The 18,362-nt window shown below is 47.4% G+C and overlaps 1 protein-coding gene and 2 long non-coding RNA genes across 3 annotated transcripts; 2 read left to right on the top strand and 1 right to left on the bottom strand.

Annotated features, from left to right (window-relative positions):
* Positions 1–1,226: 1,226 nt before the first annotated feature.
* Fos (Fos proto-oncogene, AP-1 transcription factor subunit) lies at positions 1,227–4,606 on the top strand. Its single transcript, XM_076921630.1, has 4 exons — positions 1,227–1,517; positions 2,261–2,512; positions 2,922–3,029; positions 3,147–4,606. The coding sequence occupies exons 1-4, from the start codon at positions 1,377–1,379 to the stop codon at positions 3,786–3,788; spliced, it is 1,143 nt and encodes a 380-aa protein (XP_076777745.1). The 5' UTR covers positions 1,227–1,376; the 3' UTR covers positions 3,789–4,606.
* Positions 4,607–6,642: 2,036 nt separating this feature from the next.
* On the bottom strand, positions 6,643–14,062 carry LOC143436952 (uncharacterized). The gene is made up of 3 exons (XR_013106689.1): positions 13,666–14,062; positions 9,619–9,746; positions 6,643–6,808 (listed from the first exon to the last, which is right to left on the bottom strand). It is a non-coding gene; the product is annotated as an uncharacterized LOC143436952 (long non-coding RNA).
* Positions 14,063–14,225: 163 nt separating this feature from the next.
* On the top strand, positions 14,226–16,203 carry LOC143436950 (uncharacterized). The gene is made up of 2 exons (XR_013106688.1): positions 14,226–14,957; positions 15,783–16,203. It is a non-coding gene; the product is annotated as an uncharacterized LOC143436950 (long non-coding RNA).
* The last annotated feature ends 2,159 nt before the right edge of the window (positions 16,204–18,362 follow it).

Here is an 18,362-nt window from a genome sequence, read left to right as displayed (position 1 = left end):
CACCTGGTCTCTCCAAAGTTCCATCTTTCAAGGCTCAAAGCTGTGCTCAGGTCCCAGACGCCAAAATCTCCGCACAGCTGGGAGCCGTGCTTCAAGCTCCCCCCCCCCCCCAAATCCGAACTGGAAAATCACCCGCTGCGGGTTCCTTGCAAGCGCAGTTCCCAGGCTACACGGATTCAGGCCCCTACCTCCCCAGCACCTACGTGCCTTCTCCCCAGGAGCTCACCTCATTTTGTAATTCTGAGCTGCCCCCTGCCCCCACTAGCCCTCCGGAGGCCTCAGCTCAAAACTAAGCACATGACCCCTTCAGGCATCCTTGCAGGGTGGTTTTGCACAATGTTTATCCGTCAGTGTCTCCGGGGACAGTCACCCTGATAGCTCTAAGTGGCAGGGTCGGGGAGTGGGTGCTGTCGTCCTTTAAAAGACGAATTAATGAATGAACTCAGCATTGTAGGTAAAGCAGTTTATTGTGCACGAATTTAGAATCCTTCACTTGCTGCTTCCAACTTCAGTCCTAAAGTTTCTCCAGGCCAGGGGCTGGAGCGAGGGTCTGAGAAGCTGATTCCCCCCACCCCCTTTTTTTGCACTGATTTGAGATGGGGTGGGGGCTGATGTGGGCGAGATTTCCTTTGGGAACGTAGGCTTCGAGCCTTTAGGGCTGCGTACCTGCTTCTCCTAATAAAAGAGACTCAAAAAAAAAAAAAGTTCCAGAATAGAAAGGAGGTGACCCCGGTCTCATCCCCTGACCCTGGGAACCAGGTCTACATTGAATCAGATGCGAATGTTCGCTCGCCTTCTCTGCCTTTGCCGCCTCCCCTCCCCCGGCCGCGGCCCCCCGCTCCCCCCTGCGCTGCACCCTCAGAGTTGGCTGCAGCCGGAGAGCTGTTCCCGTCAATCCCTCCCTCCTTTACACAGGATGTCCATATTAGGACATCTGCGTCAGCAGGTTTCCACGGCCGGTCCCTGTTGTCCTAGGGGAGACCATCTCCAAAATCCTACAGGAGGAGGGTCCAGGAGACCCCCTAAGATCCCAATTGTGAACACTCATAGATGAAAGTTAAATGACGAGACGGGGGTTGGAAGCCTGGGGCGCGGAGTTGACGATAGCGCGCCCGCAGAGGGCCTTGGGGCGCCCTCCCCCCCTTCCAGTGCCACGCTCCGCCCAGTGACGTAAGTCCATTGACAAGCGCTTCTATAAAGGCGCCAGCTGAGGCGCCTACTACTCCAACCGCGACTGCAGCGAGCAACTGAGAAGACTGGATAGAGCCGGCGGTTCCGCGAACGAGCAGTGACCGCGCTCCCACCCAGCTCTGCTCTGCAGCTCCCACCAGTGTCTACCCCTGGACCCCTCGCCGGGCTTTCCCCAAACTTCGACTATGATGTTTTCGGGTTTCAACGCCGACTACGAGGCGTCATCCTCCCGTTGCAGTAGCGCCTCCCCGGCTGGGGACAGCCTTTCCTACTACCATTCCCCAGCCGACTCCTTCTCCAGCATGGGCTCTCCTGTCAACACACAGGTGAGTTTGGCTTTGTGCAGCCGCCAGGTCCGGGCCGGGGGGGTCTCCGAGGAGGGGACACTGGAGTGTGACTCTCAGGGAGGTGGAGGAATCTTCCTTCGCTCCGGAGGGAGACTGGCGCGGTCAGAGCAGACCTAACCTGGAAACCCAGGACTTGTCTGAGCGCGTGCATACTTGTCATAGTAAGACTTAGTGACCCCTTCCCGCGCGGCAGGTTTATTCTGGATGGCCTGCGCTCTTCTCTCGGTGACTTGTTTCTGAGATCAGCCGGGACCAACAAGTCTCGAGCAAAGACTCGCTAACTAGAGCCTGGGAGGCGGCAAACGGCGGCAATCCCCCCTCCTGGGGCAGCCTGGAGCAGGGGGGAGGGAGGAGGGTTCTGCGGGCGGGTGTGTAAGGCAGTTTCATTGATAAAAAGCGAGTTCATTCTGGAGACTCCGGAGCAGCGCCTGCGTCAGCGCAGACGTCAGGGATATTTATAACAAACCCCCTTTCGAGCGAGTGATGCTGAAGGGATAACGGGAACGCAGCAGTAGGATGGAGGAGAAAGGCTGCGCTGCGGAATTCATGGGAGGATATTGGGAGAGCTTTTATCTCGAATGAGGTGCATACAGGAAGACACAAGCAGTCTCTGACCGGAATGCTTCTCTCTCCCTGCTTCATGCGACACTAGGGCCACTTGCTCCACCTGTGTCCGGAACCTCCTCGCTCACCTCCGCTTTCTTCTTTTTGTTTTGTTTCAGGACTTTTGCGCAGATCTGTCCGTCTCTAGTGCCAACTTTATTCCCACGGTGACAGCCATCTCCACCAGCCCAGACCTGCAGTGGCTGGTGCAGCCCACTCTGGTCTCTTCCGTGGCCCCATCGCAAACCAGAGCGCCCCATCCTTACGGACTCCCCACTCAGTCGACTGGAGCTTACGGCAGAGCGGGAATGGTGAAGACCATGTCAGGCGGCAGAGCTCAGAGCATCGGCAGAAGGGGCAAAGTAGAGCAGGTGAGCAGCGATTCTGGACCTGCGCGGGGGTGGGGGTGGGGGGGAGGAGGGGGCGGGGACGCACACACGAAACACCGGAGGGTGAAACCTCAATGCTACTGACTGCACTTCCTGACCAGGAGCCATGGTTGCAAGCCCTACCCTCCCTTGTCAGATTCTGACAGTTGGTCCCAAGAAATACCCTAGTTCCCCTGACTGCTTCCTACCTCTTTCTCTAGCCTGGAAGCGTCTTTGTTCCCCTGCTAAAGATCTCACTTTAAATGCAAATCACACTCAGCCTGCCAACTGCAGGTTAGAAAAACTACTTCACCAAGAGGTGCGGGTGCTGTAGGAGCCAGTTTCACTGGGGTGACTGAACGGAGGTGACAACAGACAACCTTATTGAATATTGGTCCTTTTCTTCTTATAGCTATCTCCTGAAGAGGAAGAAAAACGTAGAATCCGAAGAGAAAGGAATAAGATGGCAGCAGCCAAGTGCCGGAATCGAAGGAGGGAGCTGACAGACACGCTCCAAGCGGTAGGTTGAACCAGCTGCTACTCCTGAAACTTTATTAAAGTTGGAGCTCGGGACTATGGGCCCAGGGTCCTTGAGCAAGCCCGTGTCTTATGCTTTCTTACATCTCTCCCTGTGCAGGAGACAGATCAACTTGAAGACGAGAAGTCTGCGTTGCAGACCGAGATTGCCAATCTGCTCAAAGAGAAAGAAAAACTGGAGTTTATTTTGGCAGCTCACCGACCTGCCTGCAAGATCCCGGATGATCTGGGCTTCCCAGAGGAGATGTCTGTGGCCTCCCTGGATTTGACTGGGGGTCTGCCAGAGGCTACCACCCCAGAGTCTGAGGAGGCCTTCACCCTGCCCCTTCTCAACGACCCTGAGCCCAAGCCATCCTTGGAGCCAGTTAAGAGCATCAGCAACATGGAGCTGAAGGCCGAACCCTTTGATGACTTCTTGTTTCCGGCATCATCTAGGCCCAGTGGCTCGGAGACCGCTCGCTCTGTGCCAGATGTGGACCTGTCCGGTTCCTTCTATGCAGCAGACTGGGAGCCTCTGCACAGCAGTTCCCTGGGGATGGGGCCCATGGTCACAGAGCTGGAGCCCCTGTGCACTCCCGTGGTCACCTGTACTCCCAGCTGCACTACTTATACGTCTTCCTTTGTCTTCACCTACCCTGAGGCTGACTCCTTCCCCAGCTGTGCAGCTGCCCACCGAAAGGGCAGTAGCAGCAACGAGCCCTCCTCTGACTCACTGAGCTCACCCACACTGCTGGCCCTGTGAGCAGTCAGAGAAGGTGAGGCAGCTGGCATCCGAAGATGCCACTGCCTGAGCTGGTGCATTACAGAGAGGAGAAACACGTCTTCCCTCGAGGGTTCCCGTAGACCTAGGGAGGACCTTACCTGTTCGTGAAACACACCAGGCTGTGGGCCTCAAGGACTTGCAAGCATCCGCATCTGGACTCCAGTCCTCACCTCTTCCGGAGATGTAGCAAAACAAAACAAAACAAAAACAAACCGCATGGAGTGTATCGTTCCTAGTGACACTTGAGAGCTGGTAGTTAGTAGCATGTGAGCCAGGCCTGGGTCTGTGTCTCTTTTCTCTTTCTCCTTAGTCTTCTCATAGCATTAACTAATCTGTTGGGTTCATTATTGGAATTAACCTGGTGCTGGATATTTTCAGATTGTATCTAGTGCAGCTGATTTTAACAATACCTACTGTGTTCCTGGCAATAGCGTGTTCCAATTAGAAATGACCAATATTAAACTAAGAAAAAGAACTTTATTTTCCAGTAGATAGAAATAAATAGCTATATATCCATGTACTGTAGTTCTTCAACGTCAATGTTCACTGTCATGTTATTGATCATGCATTGTTGAGGTGGTCTGAATGTTCTGACATTAACAGTTTTCCATGAAAACGTTTTATTGTGTTTTCAATTTATTTATTAAGATGGATTCTCAGATATTTATATTTTTATTTTATTTTTTTCTACCCTGAGGTCTTTCGACATGTGGAAAGTGAATTTGAATGAAAAATTTAAGCATTGTTTGCTTATTGTTCCAAGACATTGTCAATAAAAGCATTTAAGTTGAATGCGACCACCTTGTTGCTCTTAATTCGGAGAGTTTTGTTTGGTTTCGGGAAGGCCTCAGAGAGAGACCAGTTTGTCAAGATGGGTGGGTCCTGGAGGGAGACACGCCCTCTGTGTTCCCTTATCACTCAGAGGAAATGCTAGTTCAGGGTATTTTACTGACTGATATGTGCGTTCATATTACATTGCTAAGATTTTCTACCTACTTGCCCTGGGGGCTGAAAGTTGCCTGTAACAGCTTGTGCAAGAACGTGCTTTCCTGCTTCTCTTGAGGGAGCATTCTTAAATTTATGTGCTTATTTTCACCCTAGTGATTTTCATGGGAAAGGAATCCTTTGAACAGAGTTTTATACAAACTTTGTGTGTGTGTGTGGGGGGGGGCGGTTCAAGATAGGATATTGCAAGGTAGCCCAGGCTGGCCTCCAACTCACAGTAATCCTCTTCCCTCAGCCCCTGCCAGTGGTGGTTATTATTACAGACAACCAAGTTTATCATTTTATTCCCATGAAATCAGGTGAAGATTTGCTTTTACCTTCAAAGTGAGTGAACTGAAGAATAGGTGAAATAAGCAACCTTCCACACTGCAAACCAAATCGCCACTTCCCCATCCTGTCCTCCATTAGGCTGAACTGCCTTCTTAAGAACAATAACTTAGCCAGGCAGTGGTGGCACACGCCTTTAATCCCAGCACCTGGGAGGCAGAAGCAGGTGGATTTCTGAGTTTGAGGCCAGCCTGGTCTACAGAGTGAGCTTCAGGACAGCCAGGGCTACACAGAGAAACCCCGTCTCGAAAAACCAAAAAAAAAAAAAAAAAAAAAAAAAAACAAAAAAAACAACAACAAAACAATAACTTAAAAATATATTTATGTGGAGAGGGCATTCGTGTACTACAGCCCTTGAGGTCACAGGACAACTTCCAGAAGCATCTCAAGAACACAAGCTTTGGCAGGGAATTGAACTCAGGTTATCAGGCATCTTTACCCACCAAACCAATCTTGCCAGCTCCTCCTTTAAAATGTATTTATTTCTATTTTCTGTGTAAGGGTGTTTTGCTTGCATGTATGTCTATGCACCATATGCATATGCAGAAGCTGGAATATGGAACTGGAGTTCTGCGACAATGGTGGCTACCCAAGCAAGTGTTAGGAACCTAAATCTGGGTTTTCTGCAAGACTAACAACTGCTTTTAACTGCTCAGCCATCTCCCCAGCCCTCCTAAACTGCCTCTTCATACTTAGCCTTAAAAGTTTTCCCTTGGTTAAAAACAAAAACAAATTTTCAATTGTTTATTTATTTTTGAGATAGGTCTAACATAATTTAGTCTGACCTCAAACTTGCTACTATGTAGCTGAGGCTGGCCTTAAACTCCTGATCTTTCTGTTCGTATCTCCCAAGTGCTGACATAATAGGTGTGCACCATCATACCTGTCTTCGGTTCTTTACCCTGACATTTAATCAACCTTTTTTATTCTCCAAAGAGAGCAGGCTATCATCCTATGCCGCCATGAAAAACAAATTCCAACTTCCTAAGCGACTTTAACACTGGGTGTAATTCCCAGTACAGTAGGGGAAAAGGAATTGCCGATTCAGAGATCTTGAGCAGCATAAATAATGGCTGATCGACCAGTCTGTAAATAAGAAGTTACATAATAGCTCAGTAGGGAAGGGTCAGGAGACTCCGGATAAGCTTAGCTTAGAAAGTTTATCATCTCAAAGAAGAACACGACCTTTGTCTGGAACACCTTAGGTAATGACTGCTGCTCTTGCTTGCATACGTGCATACCAGTGCAAACCAAAAAGAAAGGAGACAGATCCCCTACTCTTGCTCTCTGGTACCTAAAAACCAGAGACTTTCCACGCATGCTGGGTGGAAGGGGAGCCTTCAGGTCACAAGTGGTAATGAAAATCACTCTGTGGTCACAGTGGGCCTCATACTCCATCGAGTTATGTTTCAATTTCAAATGACAGGTCCATTACACGTGAGCTGCTAACCTATGAGCTGCCTGCTCCTGCCACAATGATTGACACTTCAAAGCAACTCACCCAAGTCTCTCTAGAACATTCTTTACAGCACACTCCACTCGCACACTGATTTTTGCCAGTCCTGAGTTATGAGAGGTCTTGTTGGTACACCAATAATCCCAGAGCTGAAGAGAGAGGCTAGAGTTCTGGGCTTCACTGTATGATCCTATATAAATTAAATAAAATGCTGGGAAAAAAAGTAAAAATAAATAAATGAATAAATGTTTAGGTTTAGGTTCATTATCTGCTGTTTAAAAGGGTAAATCGCCTTTAAATATGATATCTAACTTTAGAATTAATGTAACATTTATAAGGACCCAGGGAGCTCCTTTAAATATATGGTGATGACGACATGAGAGGAATTTCCCAGATTGGAGAGAGCAGCAAGCTTGCCCTGGGGCCTCACTAATGACCCTGGCAGCTGCAAACTTGCTATGGAAGAGGAGCATCCCCTTTTCTTTGACAGGTCTGACACAAAGTCTTCCTCCATCTCACCACAGCCCAGGCTACACCCCATCCACAGGCAAACACTGAAACTCTAGGAAGACAGAATCTCTGAAAGGTTTCTCTGAGTTCATCAGATCCCCCATATTATTGACACCTTCTAAGGTCTCTGCCAGCTACCTCCATGGTCTAGACAAAAGAAAGGAGTATCTTCCCTGTCTGGCCAAAGGACTCTTTCCAAATCCCCCCTCACTAGAAACTCTGGATTCAAAAACTCCTGAGCATGACTGACACTGGGAATGTCACCTTTCTTTTGGGGACACTTCCATCCCTTCTCAGAAGACAAAGCAGCCTCAAACTAGTTTCAGTGGAACAATTATCTGCATGTCTTCAGTGCCACTAACACTGATACAAGTCCTGAACACACAACAGAAAGGGCTAAAGCCCAGGGGTCATTTCCCTTTGGGGACCATGTCAAGCTTGACCCACCAATGGACTCTAAGACCTAGTTCAGAGCTTTAGTACAGGATTAACAAACATTCTGCTCAGTGGGTGATGAATACATTCTACTCTAGAAAGTAGTCTGTGCATGTTCTGTAGCTTCTGTTCCTGTCCCCCTTTAACATGTTAGGCAACAGGAATGTTACATCTTTTACATCCGTCTGCAGACACACAGCCACTTCTGCCCTTCATTCCTGGAATTCCTTCATTGAGTCCCCTGGATTCCGTCTGCCATTTCAGCAAAGTGAATGATTGTGCAAAGACTGAAATTAATGTTAGATAATGGAGGAAAAAAACACTCATCTTTGTGGAACAGTGGATGTCAGGTCTCCCAACACCTTTGCACACCCCCCAGAGCTCATGCAGTTATCAAACTAAAGAGGAGTACTTTTTGCTCTAGTTACAGGTTGTTTTTTTGTTGTTGTTCTTGTTTGTTTTGTTTTTTGTGTTTTGGTTCTGGTTTTTTTTTTTTCTTCCGGTTTTTCGAGACAGGGTTTCTCTGTGTAGCCCTGGCTGTCCTGGAACTCACTCTGTAGACCAGGCTGGCCTCGAACTCAGAAATCCGCCTGCCTCGGCCTCCCAAGTGCTTCCCAAGTAAACCAATCATGCTATGTTTAACTAAGGGACAGTGGTCTCAGTCACAGTAAGAACTCTAAGATGGTTACCCTAAGCAAATGACCCCAAGTTTCAATGTGTCTGAAGTAAAAGAAGAAACAAAAGTAAAAGCAACCTTTGAACTGTGCACAAGTTTCCTCTGAAACAGTTCCTCGAAGGGCAAGGGAGAGATAGAGTGACATCTGAATGCTGAACGATTTAAATGGTGTTGGCTTTGCTGTTAACATTAAGGAGTTGACTGTTGATTCTTCCTGTGCCCTCAAGTCCCCATTCCTATAAACACACAGGGCACAGGACTCCCCTCCATTCTACACACATCTAGTGAAGATGGGTGTTTGTTTGTTTGTTTGGTTTGTGCTATTGAGACTCTAACTGGGCCTCTTTGTCCAAACTGGCAAACATATTCAGGGCTCAACTCAAAGCAAGTCTCCTTCCAGACACCTCCCCTGGTCACTCTACCTAGGGTGTCTTCTGTGCACACTCTCTACATGACTTTCTCAAGACTGGATCTCATTAGCTTCAACATCCAATCTTGGTTTTCTTTTACTTAAAATAATAAATGTCTCTTCCCATGAGAACAAGTAAGTACCTTTCATATCTTGATCAGAACCGTGTCTCTTAGGTTTGTTGATTGACTGCAAATGGATGAATGAATGAATGCAGATGACAATTATGAGAACGTCGTAAGAGAGCTGGACCTTAGGAGGGAAGATTACCTTCATAGACTTCTTCAAGGGTTGAAGAACATGGCCCTTTATTAAATACAAATTCCAGGCTGGAGAGATAGCTCAGCTGCTAACACCTGCCGCTCTTCCAGAGAACCCAGATTCAGTTCCTAGCATCCACAATGAGTGGCGCATAACTGCCTATCACTCCTGCTATGGGGGAGGGGGAACCAACATCCCCGGCTCTGGTGGGCTCCATCACTGACTCATGCATACACATACATGTAAGTGAAGAGTAAAATAAACACAATGTAAGCAACAACAAATAGCAGGCTCTCCAGGTGTCTCAGTAGACAAGAGAGCCTGGTGAGCCATATTCATCCCTAGAGACCATGTAAAGGTGAAAGCAAAGACTCGATGCCACAAAGTTGTCCTCTGACCCCCAACCTTTGTGCACCCACACCCATTTTAAAAGAAATTTATGTTGCTCTAAGGACAGTGATTCACATCAACAATTCTAGCACTGGAGAGGCTAAAGCTAGAACATGAATTTGAGGATAGCATAGACTACAGAGTGAATTCCAGGCCAGCCTGGGTATGACCCTGTTTTGTTTGTTTGTTTTGTTTTTAAACAACACACACACACAAAAATCAAAATGTTTTCACTTTGGTGCAAAACGTTCGGAGTCTAATGCAAGTCTGGGTTCATTCAGGGTTCTGGAGGACACAACCTGTAATTTAGTCTGCATTAGAATAGAAGCATAAGGGTTACCTGTTCCCGTTATCAATATCACTATCGTCAGCCAAGAGAAGGTCCACACCTGCTGTGGATAAGATGTACTAGACGCTGTCGAGTGACTTTGGTCTCTGGAAGCAGCCAGTCAGGTAGGTTTCCCTTGTCTTTGTACACAGAAAAAAAATGCGACAGAAATTTAACCAGTTTAGTTGCAATACAGTTCCACCGTTTCACAGTTCCAGAGTTCCACAGACCCACTTGTGGACTAAGTTGAAATGCATTCCCTTTGTCCAAAAAGCATTGTCCTGTTACTGAAGACGATGCAGAGTAGAAAGGGTTCTGACTATTCTCCTAGTCTGGTTGTCAGCTTTACTTCATAATCCCTTTCTAACTTCAGCCCTGGTGCTTGGGTTTGGTAAAAGCAGGTGACTAGAAGTTTGGAGACCCACAGGTGTCTAATTGTTGGTTATGTTAGAAACTCTTTGTTCTAGAAACAGGCCCAGAGGCTCGGGATGTAGTGGTATAGGGCTTACTAGCCTGTGTGAGGCCCTGGCTTGGCTCCCCAGCAATGCAAAATGAACAAACATTACAGTAAGCCTGTTTGGAAAGGACACAGTTTAAAAGGCCTGGGACAAAAAGCACCTTTAATCTGACTGCAGGTCACCGAGGGTCCAGTTGCCATGTTTATTTGGGGGAGAAATTTACCGGGTTAATGGATTATATGACTGCCATGACAAATAAATTTATCATGACAGTGTAATAATGTAGTCTGTATCCAATATTGTAAAATGTCCCAGAGCATAGACTTAGTTCTGAATCCTGGCTCCTTGACCTCAGACAAATTAAGCAGTCTGTACTCAGTTTCCTCAGTGGTAAAACGGAGAGGGTAATTGTGCCTGCCTATTGAGACTGTTATGAGCATTTGGCAAAGCAAATCGGCATGTGAAGAGGGCTTATTACAGCTCCTAGGTGTGAAAAATATGGTAGAACAGTTGGTTGTTATTACAACTTCAGGAGACAGTGGTCAGTCAGAGAAACACATAGGACTATGTTATATAGAATAATAAGGTTCTGGATGCCCGCTGCATTATACCTTGGATTCAGAAGTGAGCAAGACACAGTTATATTTTCAGAGTTTGGAATTCAAGAAAGGCAAAAGACATATAAATACATACACCATAATATACAGTAATACCAGAAATAAACCTGAGGGATGAAAGGAAAGGGGAATAAGATATTCTTATTGGAAGGGGGGCGTCTCTAGGTAACCTCTGAGTTGGACTTTGGAGGTGGAAGATCAAGGTGTTGAACCACTCTAAAGGCACAGACTCATAAAACAACTGAGTTTGAATTTGCAAGGCTAAGTCTATAAAATGCACAGGGTGGAGGTAAGCGGAGGGGAGGGTGGGGAGTCTAACATTTACAACAATAAAATACTGCAGCATCAAAAGTCAAGGAAGTTAAAGGTAGGTCAAGAAAGATAACTTTGCCCTGATTGCTCCAAGCCTGGTATTTAATTAGAGCAGTCTGTTCGAAGGCTTAGTTAGGCAGTGGAGGCTGAGATGGAGAGGAAGAAGTGATGACTAGGAGGAAGGATTGCCCAGCTTGGTGATGGGGTAGATGTGGGTTGTGAGGGAGAGGGAGCAATCTATGCTCATTGCTAGGTTTGCCAAGCTTGACACACAGGGAAGCTTATGGTTCCCCCAGGGACTTTGTGTCTGTAGAAAGAAGCATGGGTTTAGGGTATGTGGATGTTACCTTGCCTGTGGAACAAGTTAGCTTGCAATGCCTAGAGGATCCGTCTAGGGGGAGATGGAGGTTAGTCCCAATAACCCAGTAGTAAACGGAAAGAGTTGATAGGGTTTATTCAGAGCACAAGGTTGGCACAGAACCTGTGGCCCTGGGGTAAGGTTTCACATGAACCCATTCGTGGCAGGTTCTGCTTTATACTTTAGTGGAAGTACTGGAGTACTGGTTTAGGGATTGTTCTGCTAGTCAGTGTGCCTCTGACAACTGGCACTTGAAAGGCACACAATCATTCTCATGTCAGATGGTTGCCTCATTTGGTCCTCTCAACACAACAGTCCAACGAGGTAGCTATCAGTGTCTTCATTTCATGGGAATGAAACATGATCCAGGAAATAGTAAAATCATTGGCCAAGGGCCCACAACTGATAAGTAGCAGACTTGAGGTTTGAATACACACTTGGTGAATCTACAGCCCAAATTGCTTAACCGCATTACCTGGTCATTAGAATTTGACTCTAGTTATATGATCTACTCTTCTGAGATTATTTTTTATGACCATTAGGGGTGGTGGGATTAAAATATCTCTAAGCCAGGGCTGGAGAGATAGCAAGTAAAGTGCTTGCTGCCAAGCCTGACGACCTGAGTCTGATCCCAAAGACATACAATAGAAAGAAAAAAGAAACGGTACAGATTCTTTTGACTGCTACATACACACAATGTAAACAAACAAACAAACAAACAAGCAAATACATGCATTCTTGAGACTGAAGCAGGCAGATCTCTGTATTTATTTATTTATTTATTTATTTATTTATTTATGTGTGTGCACTTGTGTCATGGTGGTATGGAGGTCAGAGGGCAACTTTTGGGAGTCAATCCTCTTTTTCCATTTCTACATGGCTTCCAGGGATCAAACTCATGTCATTAGATTTGGTCTACAAGGACTTTACTGGCTGATAAATTTTTTTTAAAAGATGTATTATTTATGCATTTTATGTATATAGGTACCTTGTCTGCATGTACAGCTGCACCCCAGAAGGTAGCATCAGACAGAATGCTGGGACTTGAACCCTGGACCTTCAGAAGAACAGAGTGCTCTTAACCACTGAGCTATCTCTCCAGCCCCCACAACCCCTGCCCCTAGTCAAGCTGTCTTGCTGGTCCCTTTAAACCAGTTTCATTTGTTGATAAAGGGTCTTATCATTTAGCCTTGCCTGGTCCGGAAACTGGTAGTGGACCAGACTGGCCTTGAACTATAGAGATCCTACTACCTCTGCCTCCTGAGTGCTACCATGCCCCCTATCCCCTAAACAGATTTGACATGAAGTAGCTAGTTATGGTGTTCTCTCCATGTAACCCCCAAATCGAGGAGTGGATATAGGAGGTTCACCTCTGAAAGATAGTTCAAGGCTATCTTTGGCTGCATACAGAGTTTGAGACTAGCATGAACGGTACAAAACCTTTCTGGGAAAAAAAAAAAAAAAAAAAAACCAAAAATAGGCAAAACCAAACTGACCTAACAGAGCGACTGTGAAGGCAAACTGAGCTTGAGTCACTTCAGTTAGCTCTGTCACTGTGTGCGAGCACCTGGGGTTTGATGTGTGTTGGCAGGTTATTGTGAAGCAGTGTAGGCATGCTTACTGGCAAGTGAATTGCAGACACATTTATTTAAGTATTCTTATTTGCTGTTATCTTCTTAGTGTGCTCTTTAAAATGAAAGATTTGTTTTAAATTGTTTGCTTTGAAACTGAAGGACAATTAGGAAAACATGACACTGGCTGTATGTTATAGTTGTGGTACAAATTAAGCTGCTGTCCTGCTTCCAAGGGATAGGCAGTCAGCAATAACTTGGACTCACAGCGCGCTAAACGTTGCTCTAAACTATACAGCTTTTAAATTTCTTTGTGTGTGTGTGTGTGGCGGGGGATGACAACTGTTGAGATGGCTCAGTGGTGAATAGTGTACACTGCTCTTGCAGCAGACCTGAATCTGGTTCTCAGCACATACCTACATCCGGCACATCTAATGTGCACAGACATATACATAAAAAATAATATAGATTTTATTAAAAATAGTTACCAGGTCTGGGGCTGTGCTTTTGTGGCTAGAACGCTTGCCTAATTATTAAAGAAGTGCTGGGTTTGAGCGCCAGAACTGTTTGTTTGTACAGGGTAGGATGGCTCATACCTGTCATGTCACCATTTGGGAACAGGAGGCAAAAGAATCAGAAGTTAAAGGTCCATTTCTCAGCTACACAATGAAGGCATGACCACCTCATACATACACAAAATAGACACAAGTTCCCTCTAATGTAAGTCCTGCTATTATGCTTACTTTATAGATGACAGTCTAGGTCACAGAAAGACTTGTGGCCTGGAGTGGCGGCCCTAGAATCTGAGCCCAGTGTAAAGTGTCCCCAACGCCTGCATGTTCAGCGGCTGGTATGGAAAACCAAGTCCGCAACAACCTTGCAGGCCGATGAAACGCTCGGATGGATAGGAAGGCTCCTCTCTGCGGGCTTTCCAGGATCCTCCCGAGGGTCTCGGCGTCCCTGCACCCTTCTTCTCGGTACTCTCCCGGCGCCCTAACTCTGCTCTGCCAAGGCCAAGGTGTCACCTAACCCTTCCCAGCTTCCGGCCCTTTGCTCCAGGTCAGCTCGCTCGGGCACCAGGAGCCCGCCAGTCCTCTATTTACTGTTTGGTTTCCACGGTGACACGTAGGCGCCGTCAGTGCCTCCCGTCAACGGCCCCCACCCGGCGCCGTGACGTCTGCCCGCTGCTTCCGTTCTGCCCATATTTGGAAAGGCGCCGCGGGCAGGGAGGGGTTGGGAGCCCGGACTCCCGCGGCGCCCCGCCCCCTGCCGGGCTCCGCCCCCGCGCGGGCCTGCGGAGCCCTGCGCTGCGCACCCCTCCTCCTACCCCGACCCTGCGGAGGCGGGCGGGGGCTCGGGTCGCCAGCATCCTTGGGCAAATGGAGGCTGCAGTCAAAGCTTAGGCCCTGGCTTCTCTGTTCCCGGTGGACGATCCGGGATCACGATTTTCTCTTTCTGTGCCCGGAAATCCTGGAAGCAATCCTGGTCTAACCCTCCCCTCCCTCTCTTTGATTTCAGATTCTCGCCATTTGCGCAGTGGAAAGCTTTGAGGACAGACATTCTGGGGTCTGTTTTCCCTTGGGACATAAGTGACCTTGGGAAGGCCACTTCTGTCTGCGGCCGTTTTTTTTGTTTTTTGTTTTTTTTTTTCCCAACCCTATCATCTACCTGGCGAGGTATTCCATCGCCCTCTAACTGACCCCTTCTTGGTGACATAATTGAAAGTGGGTGAAGTTCTTGAGGACCCCTGCAGTTCTTACTGCCTGCACTAGTTGTGTCTGTGCGTCTCCTGGGACTTGCTCATTTTAGACGCTTAATTAACTTTAGTTAACTGCTGAATGAATGGATCTGAGACAGGTTTCACCTTCATAAGTCCGGACCCCGCAATTCCTTTTCCAGGCGGAGGGAATATTGAGATGATTAATAATCGCGCGGCAGGGTTGCTGATGTAAAGGGATTTGCGGATGTAAAGGGCAATAAACATGCGGATGTAAAGGGATCCATCGAGATTCCAGAAGTCTCTGAGGAGCCGTGGGTGTGTGCAGCGGGGCCGTGGGGGCGGGAATGGGGCGGGCAGTGCCGCAGTGGCTACCGCTGGGCACTCCGTAGCAATTAGCGAGATGTGTGGGGCTAATTCTTTATGAGGTTTATCCTCCCCCAAACCCAATATACTCCACTCTCCTACCCTGTTGGTCGCCCACGCCCCCCACTCCTTTTGGCTATAGAAGTGTGGGTTTTTTTTTTTTTTCTTTTCTAGAATTTCAATACCGAAAGGGACTTCAGTGATTAAACTTGTTATTTCATAAACAAGGACACAAACGCGCGTAGAAGTTGACTCTCCCAATCAAGTTTGAACAGATAGCCAGAAATAGATAAAAGTCGGATTTCTGGCATCAAATTGTGTCCTTCTCTCTCCTTAGAGGGTATCGAGGTGTCCCTAAACCTGAGCTCAGGTGACCGTACTTCTTGGTTTAGCTATGTACAGTTGAGCTTAATATTACATTTAGAGGATCTAACGTCACCCACTGTCACAGCTCAACAACAGAATGGGATGAGAGTGTTTACTGTCTAAGCCACTAGCGTTCCTCTTTAGCATGGCTGGAGCTTTGTCCAGGGAAGGGTCAGAACTGTAGTCAGCTGTGCAGAAACCCGCGTTAGACTGGCTTTTGTTTCCATTCATACCCAAGCCATAGGCAGACCGCTCAGACTGCAGCTGGAGCGTAACCTACAGGACCGGCCCTTCCTGATGCCAGGAAGGGTTTCTTGATTCTTAGGAGTCTGACTGCAGGGATGTGTCATTCAAAATTCTTTTTCAGCTTCACCCAGATTCTCCTCACAACCGCTTTTCTCTAACCTCCAGGCTGGCTTCGAAGACAGCTCACGCGGAGTTAGGTGTCCCCCGAGTTGACTGGCGCCTCCTCACCCCCAGCTGATTTGAGGAGTGGTCTGGGATCGGTCCTCTTCCCCCTGACTGCTAGTGGAGCGGTAGCCTCAGACAGAACAGCGTCTCTGCCACCTGGTGGTTATGGAAGCCAAGCGTGCCCTCCTCCAGTCCCATAGGCATCATCACTGTGGTGAGGGGGCTCCCAGCGAGGAGGCCAGAGGACAAAATGTGAGAGTTGTGTCTCCTCCTCCAAACTGTGTGTGTGGGAGCAAACCCAGTTTGTCATGCTTGGCAGCAAGCACCTCTACCTACTGAGCCATATTGAGGGCCCACTCTGATGGGAAGAGCCAATCTGGCAGATGAAACCAAAACCAAAATAAAACACCAAATAACTCTAGCTGTTTTCTCTCTGTGGTGTATTTCTGAGCGCTTGTTTCATGTGGATGTAGGAAAACAGTTTTGTAATTTCTCTCTCCAGGGCTGCTTTTCAAAACCCACTCCTTCTTCTCTTTCCAACCAGATTTCAACTCCCATCTTTGAAATAAGTCTCTCTCTCTCTCTCTCTCTCTCTCTCTCTCTCTCTCTCTCTCTCTCCTTCTCCCTCTCCCCTTTTGTAATTTAGCTGCACTGAGAGGGACAGGGACACACAGAGTACTTATAGGTTTCCTTCTTTCAAATATTTTAATTTGTTGTTTTGGTATGTGTGTGCATGGTGTGTGTACTTGTGCAGTTGTATGTGCCACAGTGTACATGTGTGTCTGTATGTGCCACAGTATACATGTATGGTTGTATGTGCCACAGTGTACATTTGTATGTATGTGCCACAGTGTACCTGTGTGTCTGTATGTGCCACAGTGTACCTGTGTGTTTGTGTGTGCCACAGTGTACCTGTGTGGTTGTATGTGCCACAGTGGAGTACCTGTGGAGGTCAAAGGACAACTGTGTGGGGGTGGTTCTCTCCTTCCATTTACTTATTTATTTAGTTAGTTTTTTGAGACAGGGTTTCTCTGTGTATCTTTGGCTGTCCTGGAACTCACTCTGTAGACCAGGCTGGCCTCGAACTCAGAGATCTGTCTGCCTCTGCCTCCCAAGTGCTGGGATTAAAGGCGTGCGCCACCACTGCCTGGCTTTCCATTTATTTATTTATTTTTTCCCATTTATCTTTTTAAAAAGGTTTATCTATTTATATTGTGTATATGGGTTTTGTCTGCATGACTGTCTACACTCCAGAAGAGGAAATTGGATCCCATACAGGTATAGGTAGTTGTGAGCTGCCATTTAGCTGCTGGGAATGAAACCCTTGACCTCTGGAAGAGCAGCCAATGCTCGTAACCATTGAGCCATCTCTCCAGGCCCTTCCTGGTCCATCTTTATGAATGGGATGGAATTCAGGCCATTGACCTTTAGTGGACTATTTGCCCAGCCTCCTTCCTTTTCTTTCATTCATTTGTTCATTCATTAATTCAATCAACATTTACTTTTAGAGACTTGAGTCTGTCTATGTAGTGCATACTAGCCTTAAATTCATGATCCTCCTGTGTCAGTCTCTTGAGTGTTCAGAGTATGGGTACATACCACCACGTGGGGCTGGGAGGGGTATGTACCACCACTTGGAGCCTATATGCTGGCTTCTTCACTGTTTCCTTGGGGAAACATATATTGTCTTTTGTGTTTATAGATTGTCCCCCAATAGGGCCATCCATAGGGCTGAGGACAAAAAAAGAGCCTCCAATAAGTCATTGCTTACTAACTGGTCATTTCTACAGACACACTCTGGACCTTTGCAGAGATAAGCCTTCTAGAACTCTTAGTTCTCGGTGGTGGTGCGGTGTAGAGGGTGATCTAATCAAAGGTGGCTTTGCACAATGCATAGTTTCACAAGAGAAACACCACCCAGAGTGAGAAGAGGAAGCTGGAAGCCTACAGTAGACACGGAACGAGGAGAACGAGGAGGAGGGTGGCAACCAGGAAGGGAGGAAGCACAAAGATAGGGGTTGTCCGTGGCTGGGTTTGGAGAGACAGCACAGGCTTTAGAGCTAGCTCCAAGTCCAGACTCCTTTTGCTGTGCGACCTTGGGTGGTTTACTCTGCTGTCCCAGCTTTCTTTTACATAAATACGTGCCCAACTCATGGCTGTGCCAGGGTGCAAGCTGAGTTGCCATGTATAAACACACCAGACAAGTACAGGGCACTAGGTGACTACGAATGAGGTTCCCATCCTTTCTGGCCTCCCTCAAGGTCTAGGTTGCCTCTTGTCTGTCTGTAGTTGTGGATCGTGAGCAAGTCTATGTCCTGGGCTCGTCTGTTTCTCCTGTGTGAGGTCTGCCTAATTATATCTGCCTCCAAAGACTGCTGTGTAATTCAGCCTTATAAATTGCCTGGTGTTACCAGGAGCTTAAAGTCGAGTGTCAGCATTAAGAATGAGAGGAAGCCTTGTAAAGATGAACAGGGTTCCAAAAATCCTAGAAGTTTTAAGAAAGACAGAATTCATGGACTCAGAATGAGACAGGCTCACCAGCTTGCAGGGGAGGAGAGGCCGGGCTGGGCCATGCGCATT

Source organism: Arvicanthis niloticus, chromosome 23, assembly GCF_011762505.2.
Source record: "Arvicanthis niloticus isolate mArvNil1 chromosome 23, mArvNil1.pat.X, whole genome shotgun sequence".
Lineage (NCBI taxonomy): Eukaryota > Metazoa > Chordata > Mammalia > Rodentia > Muridae > Arvicanthis > Arvicanthis niloticus.
This window is presented reverse-complemented; position numbering and strand designations above follow the sequence as displayed.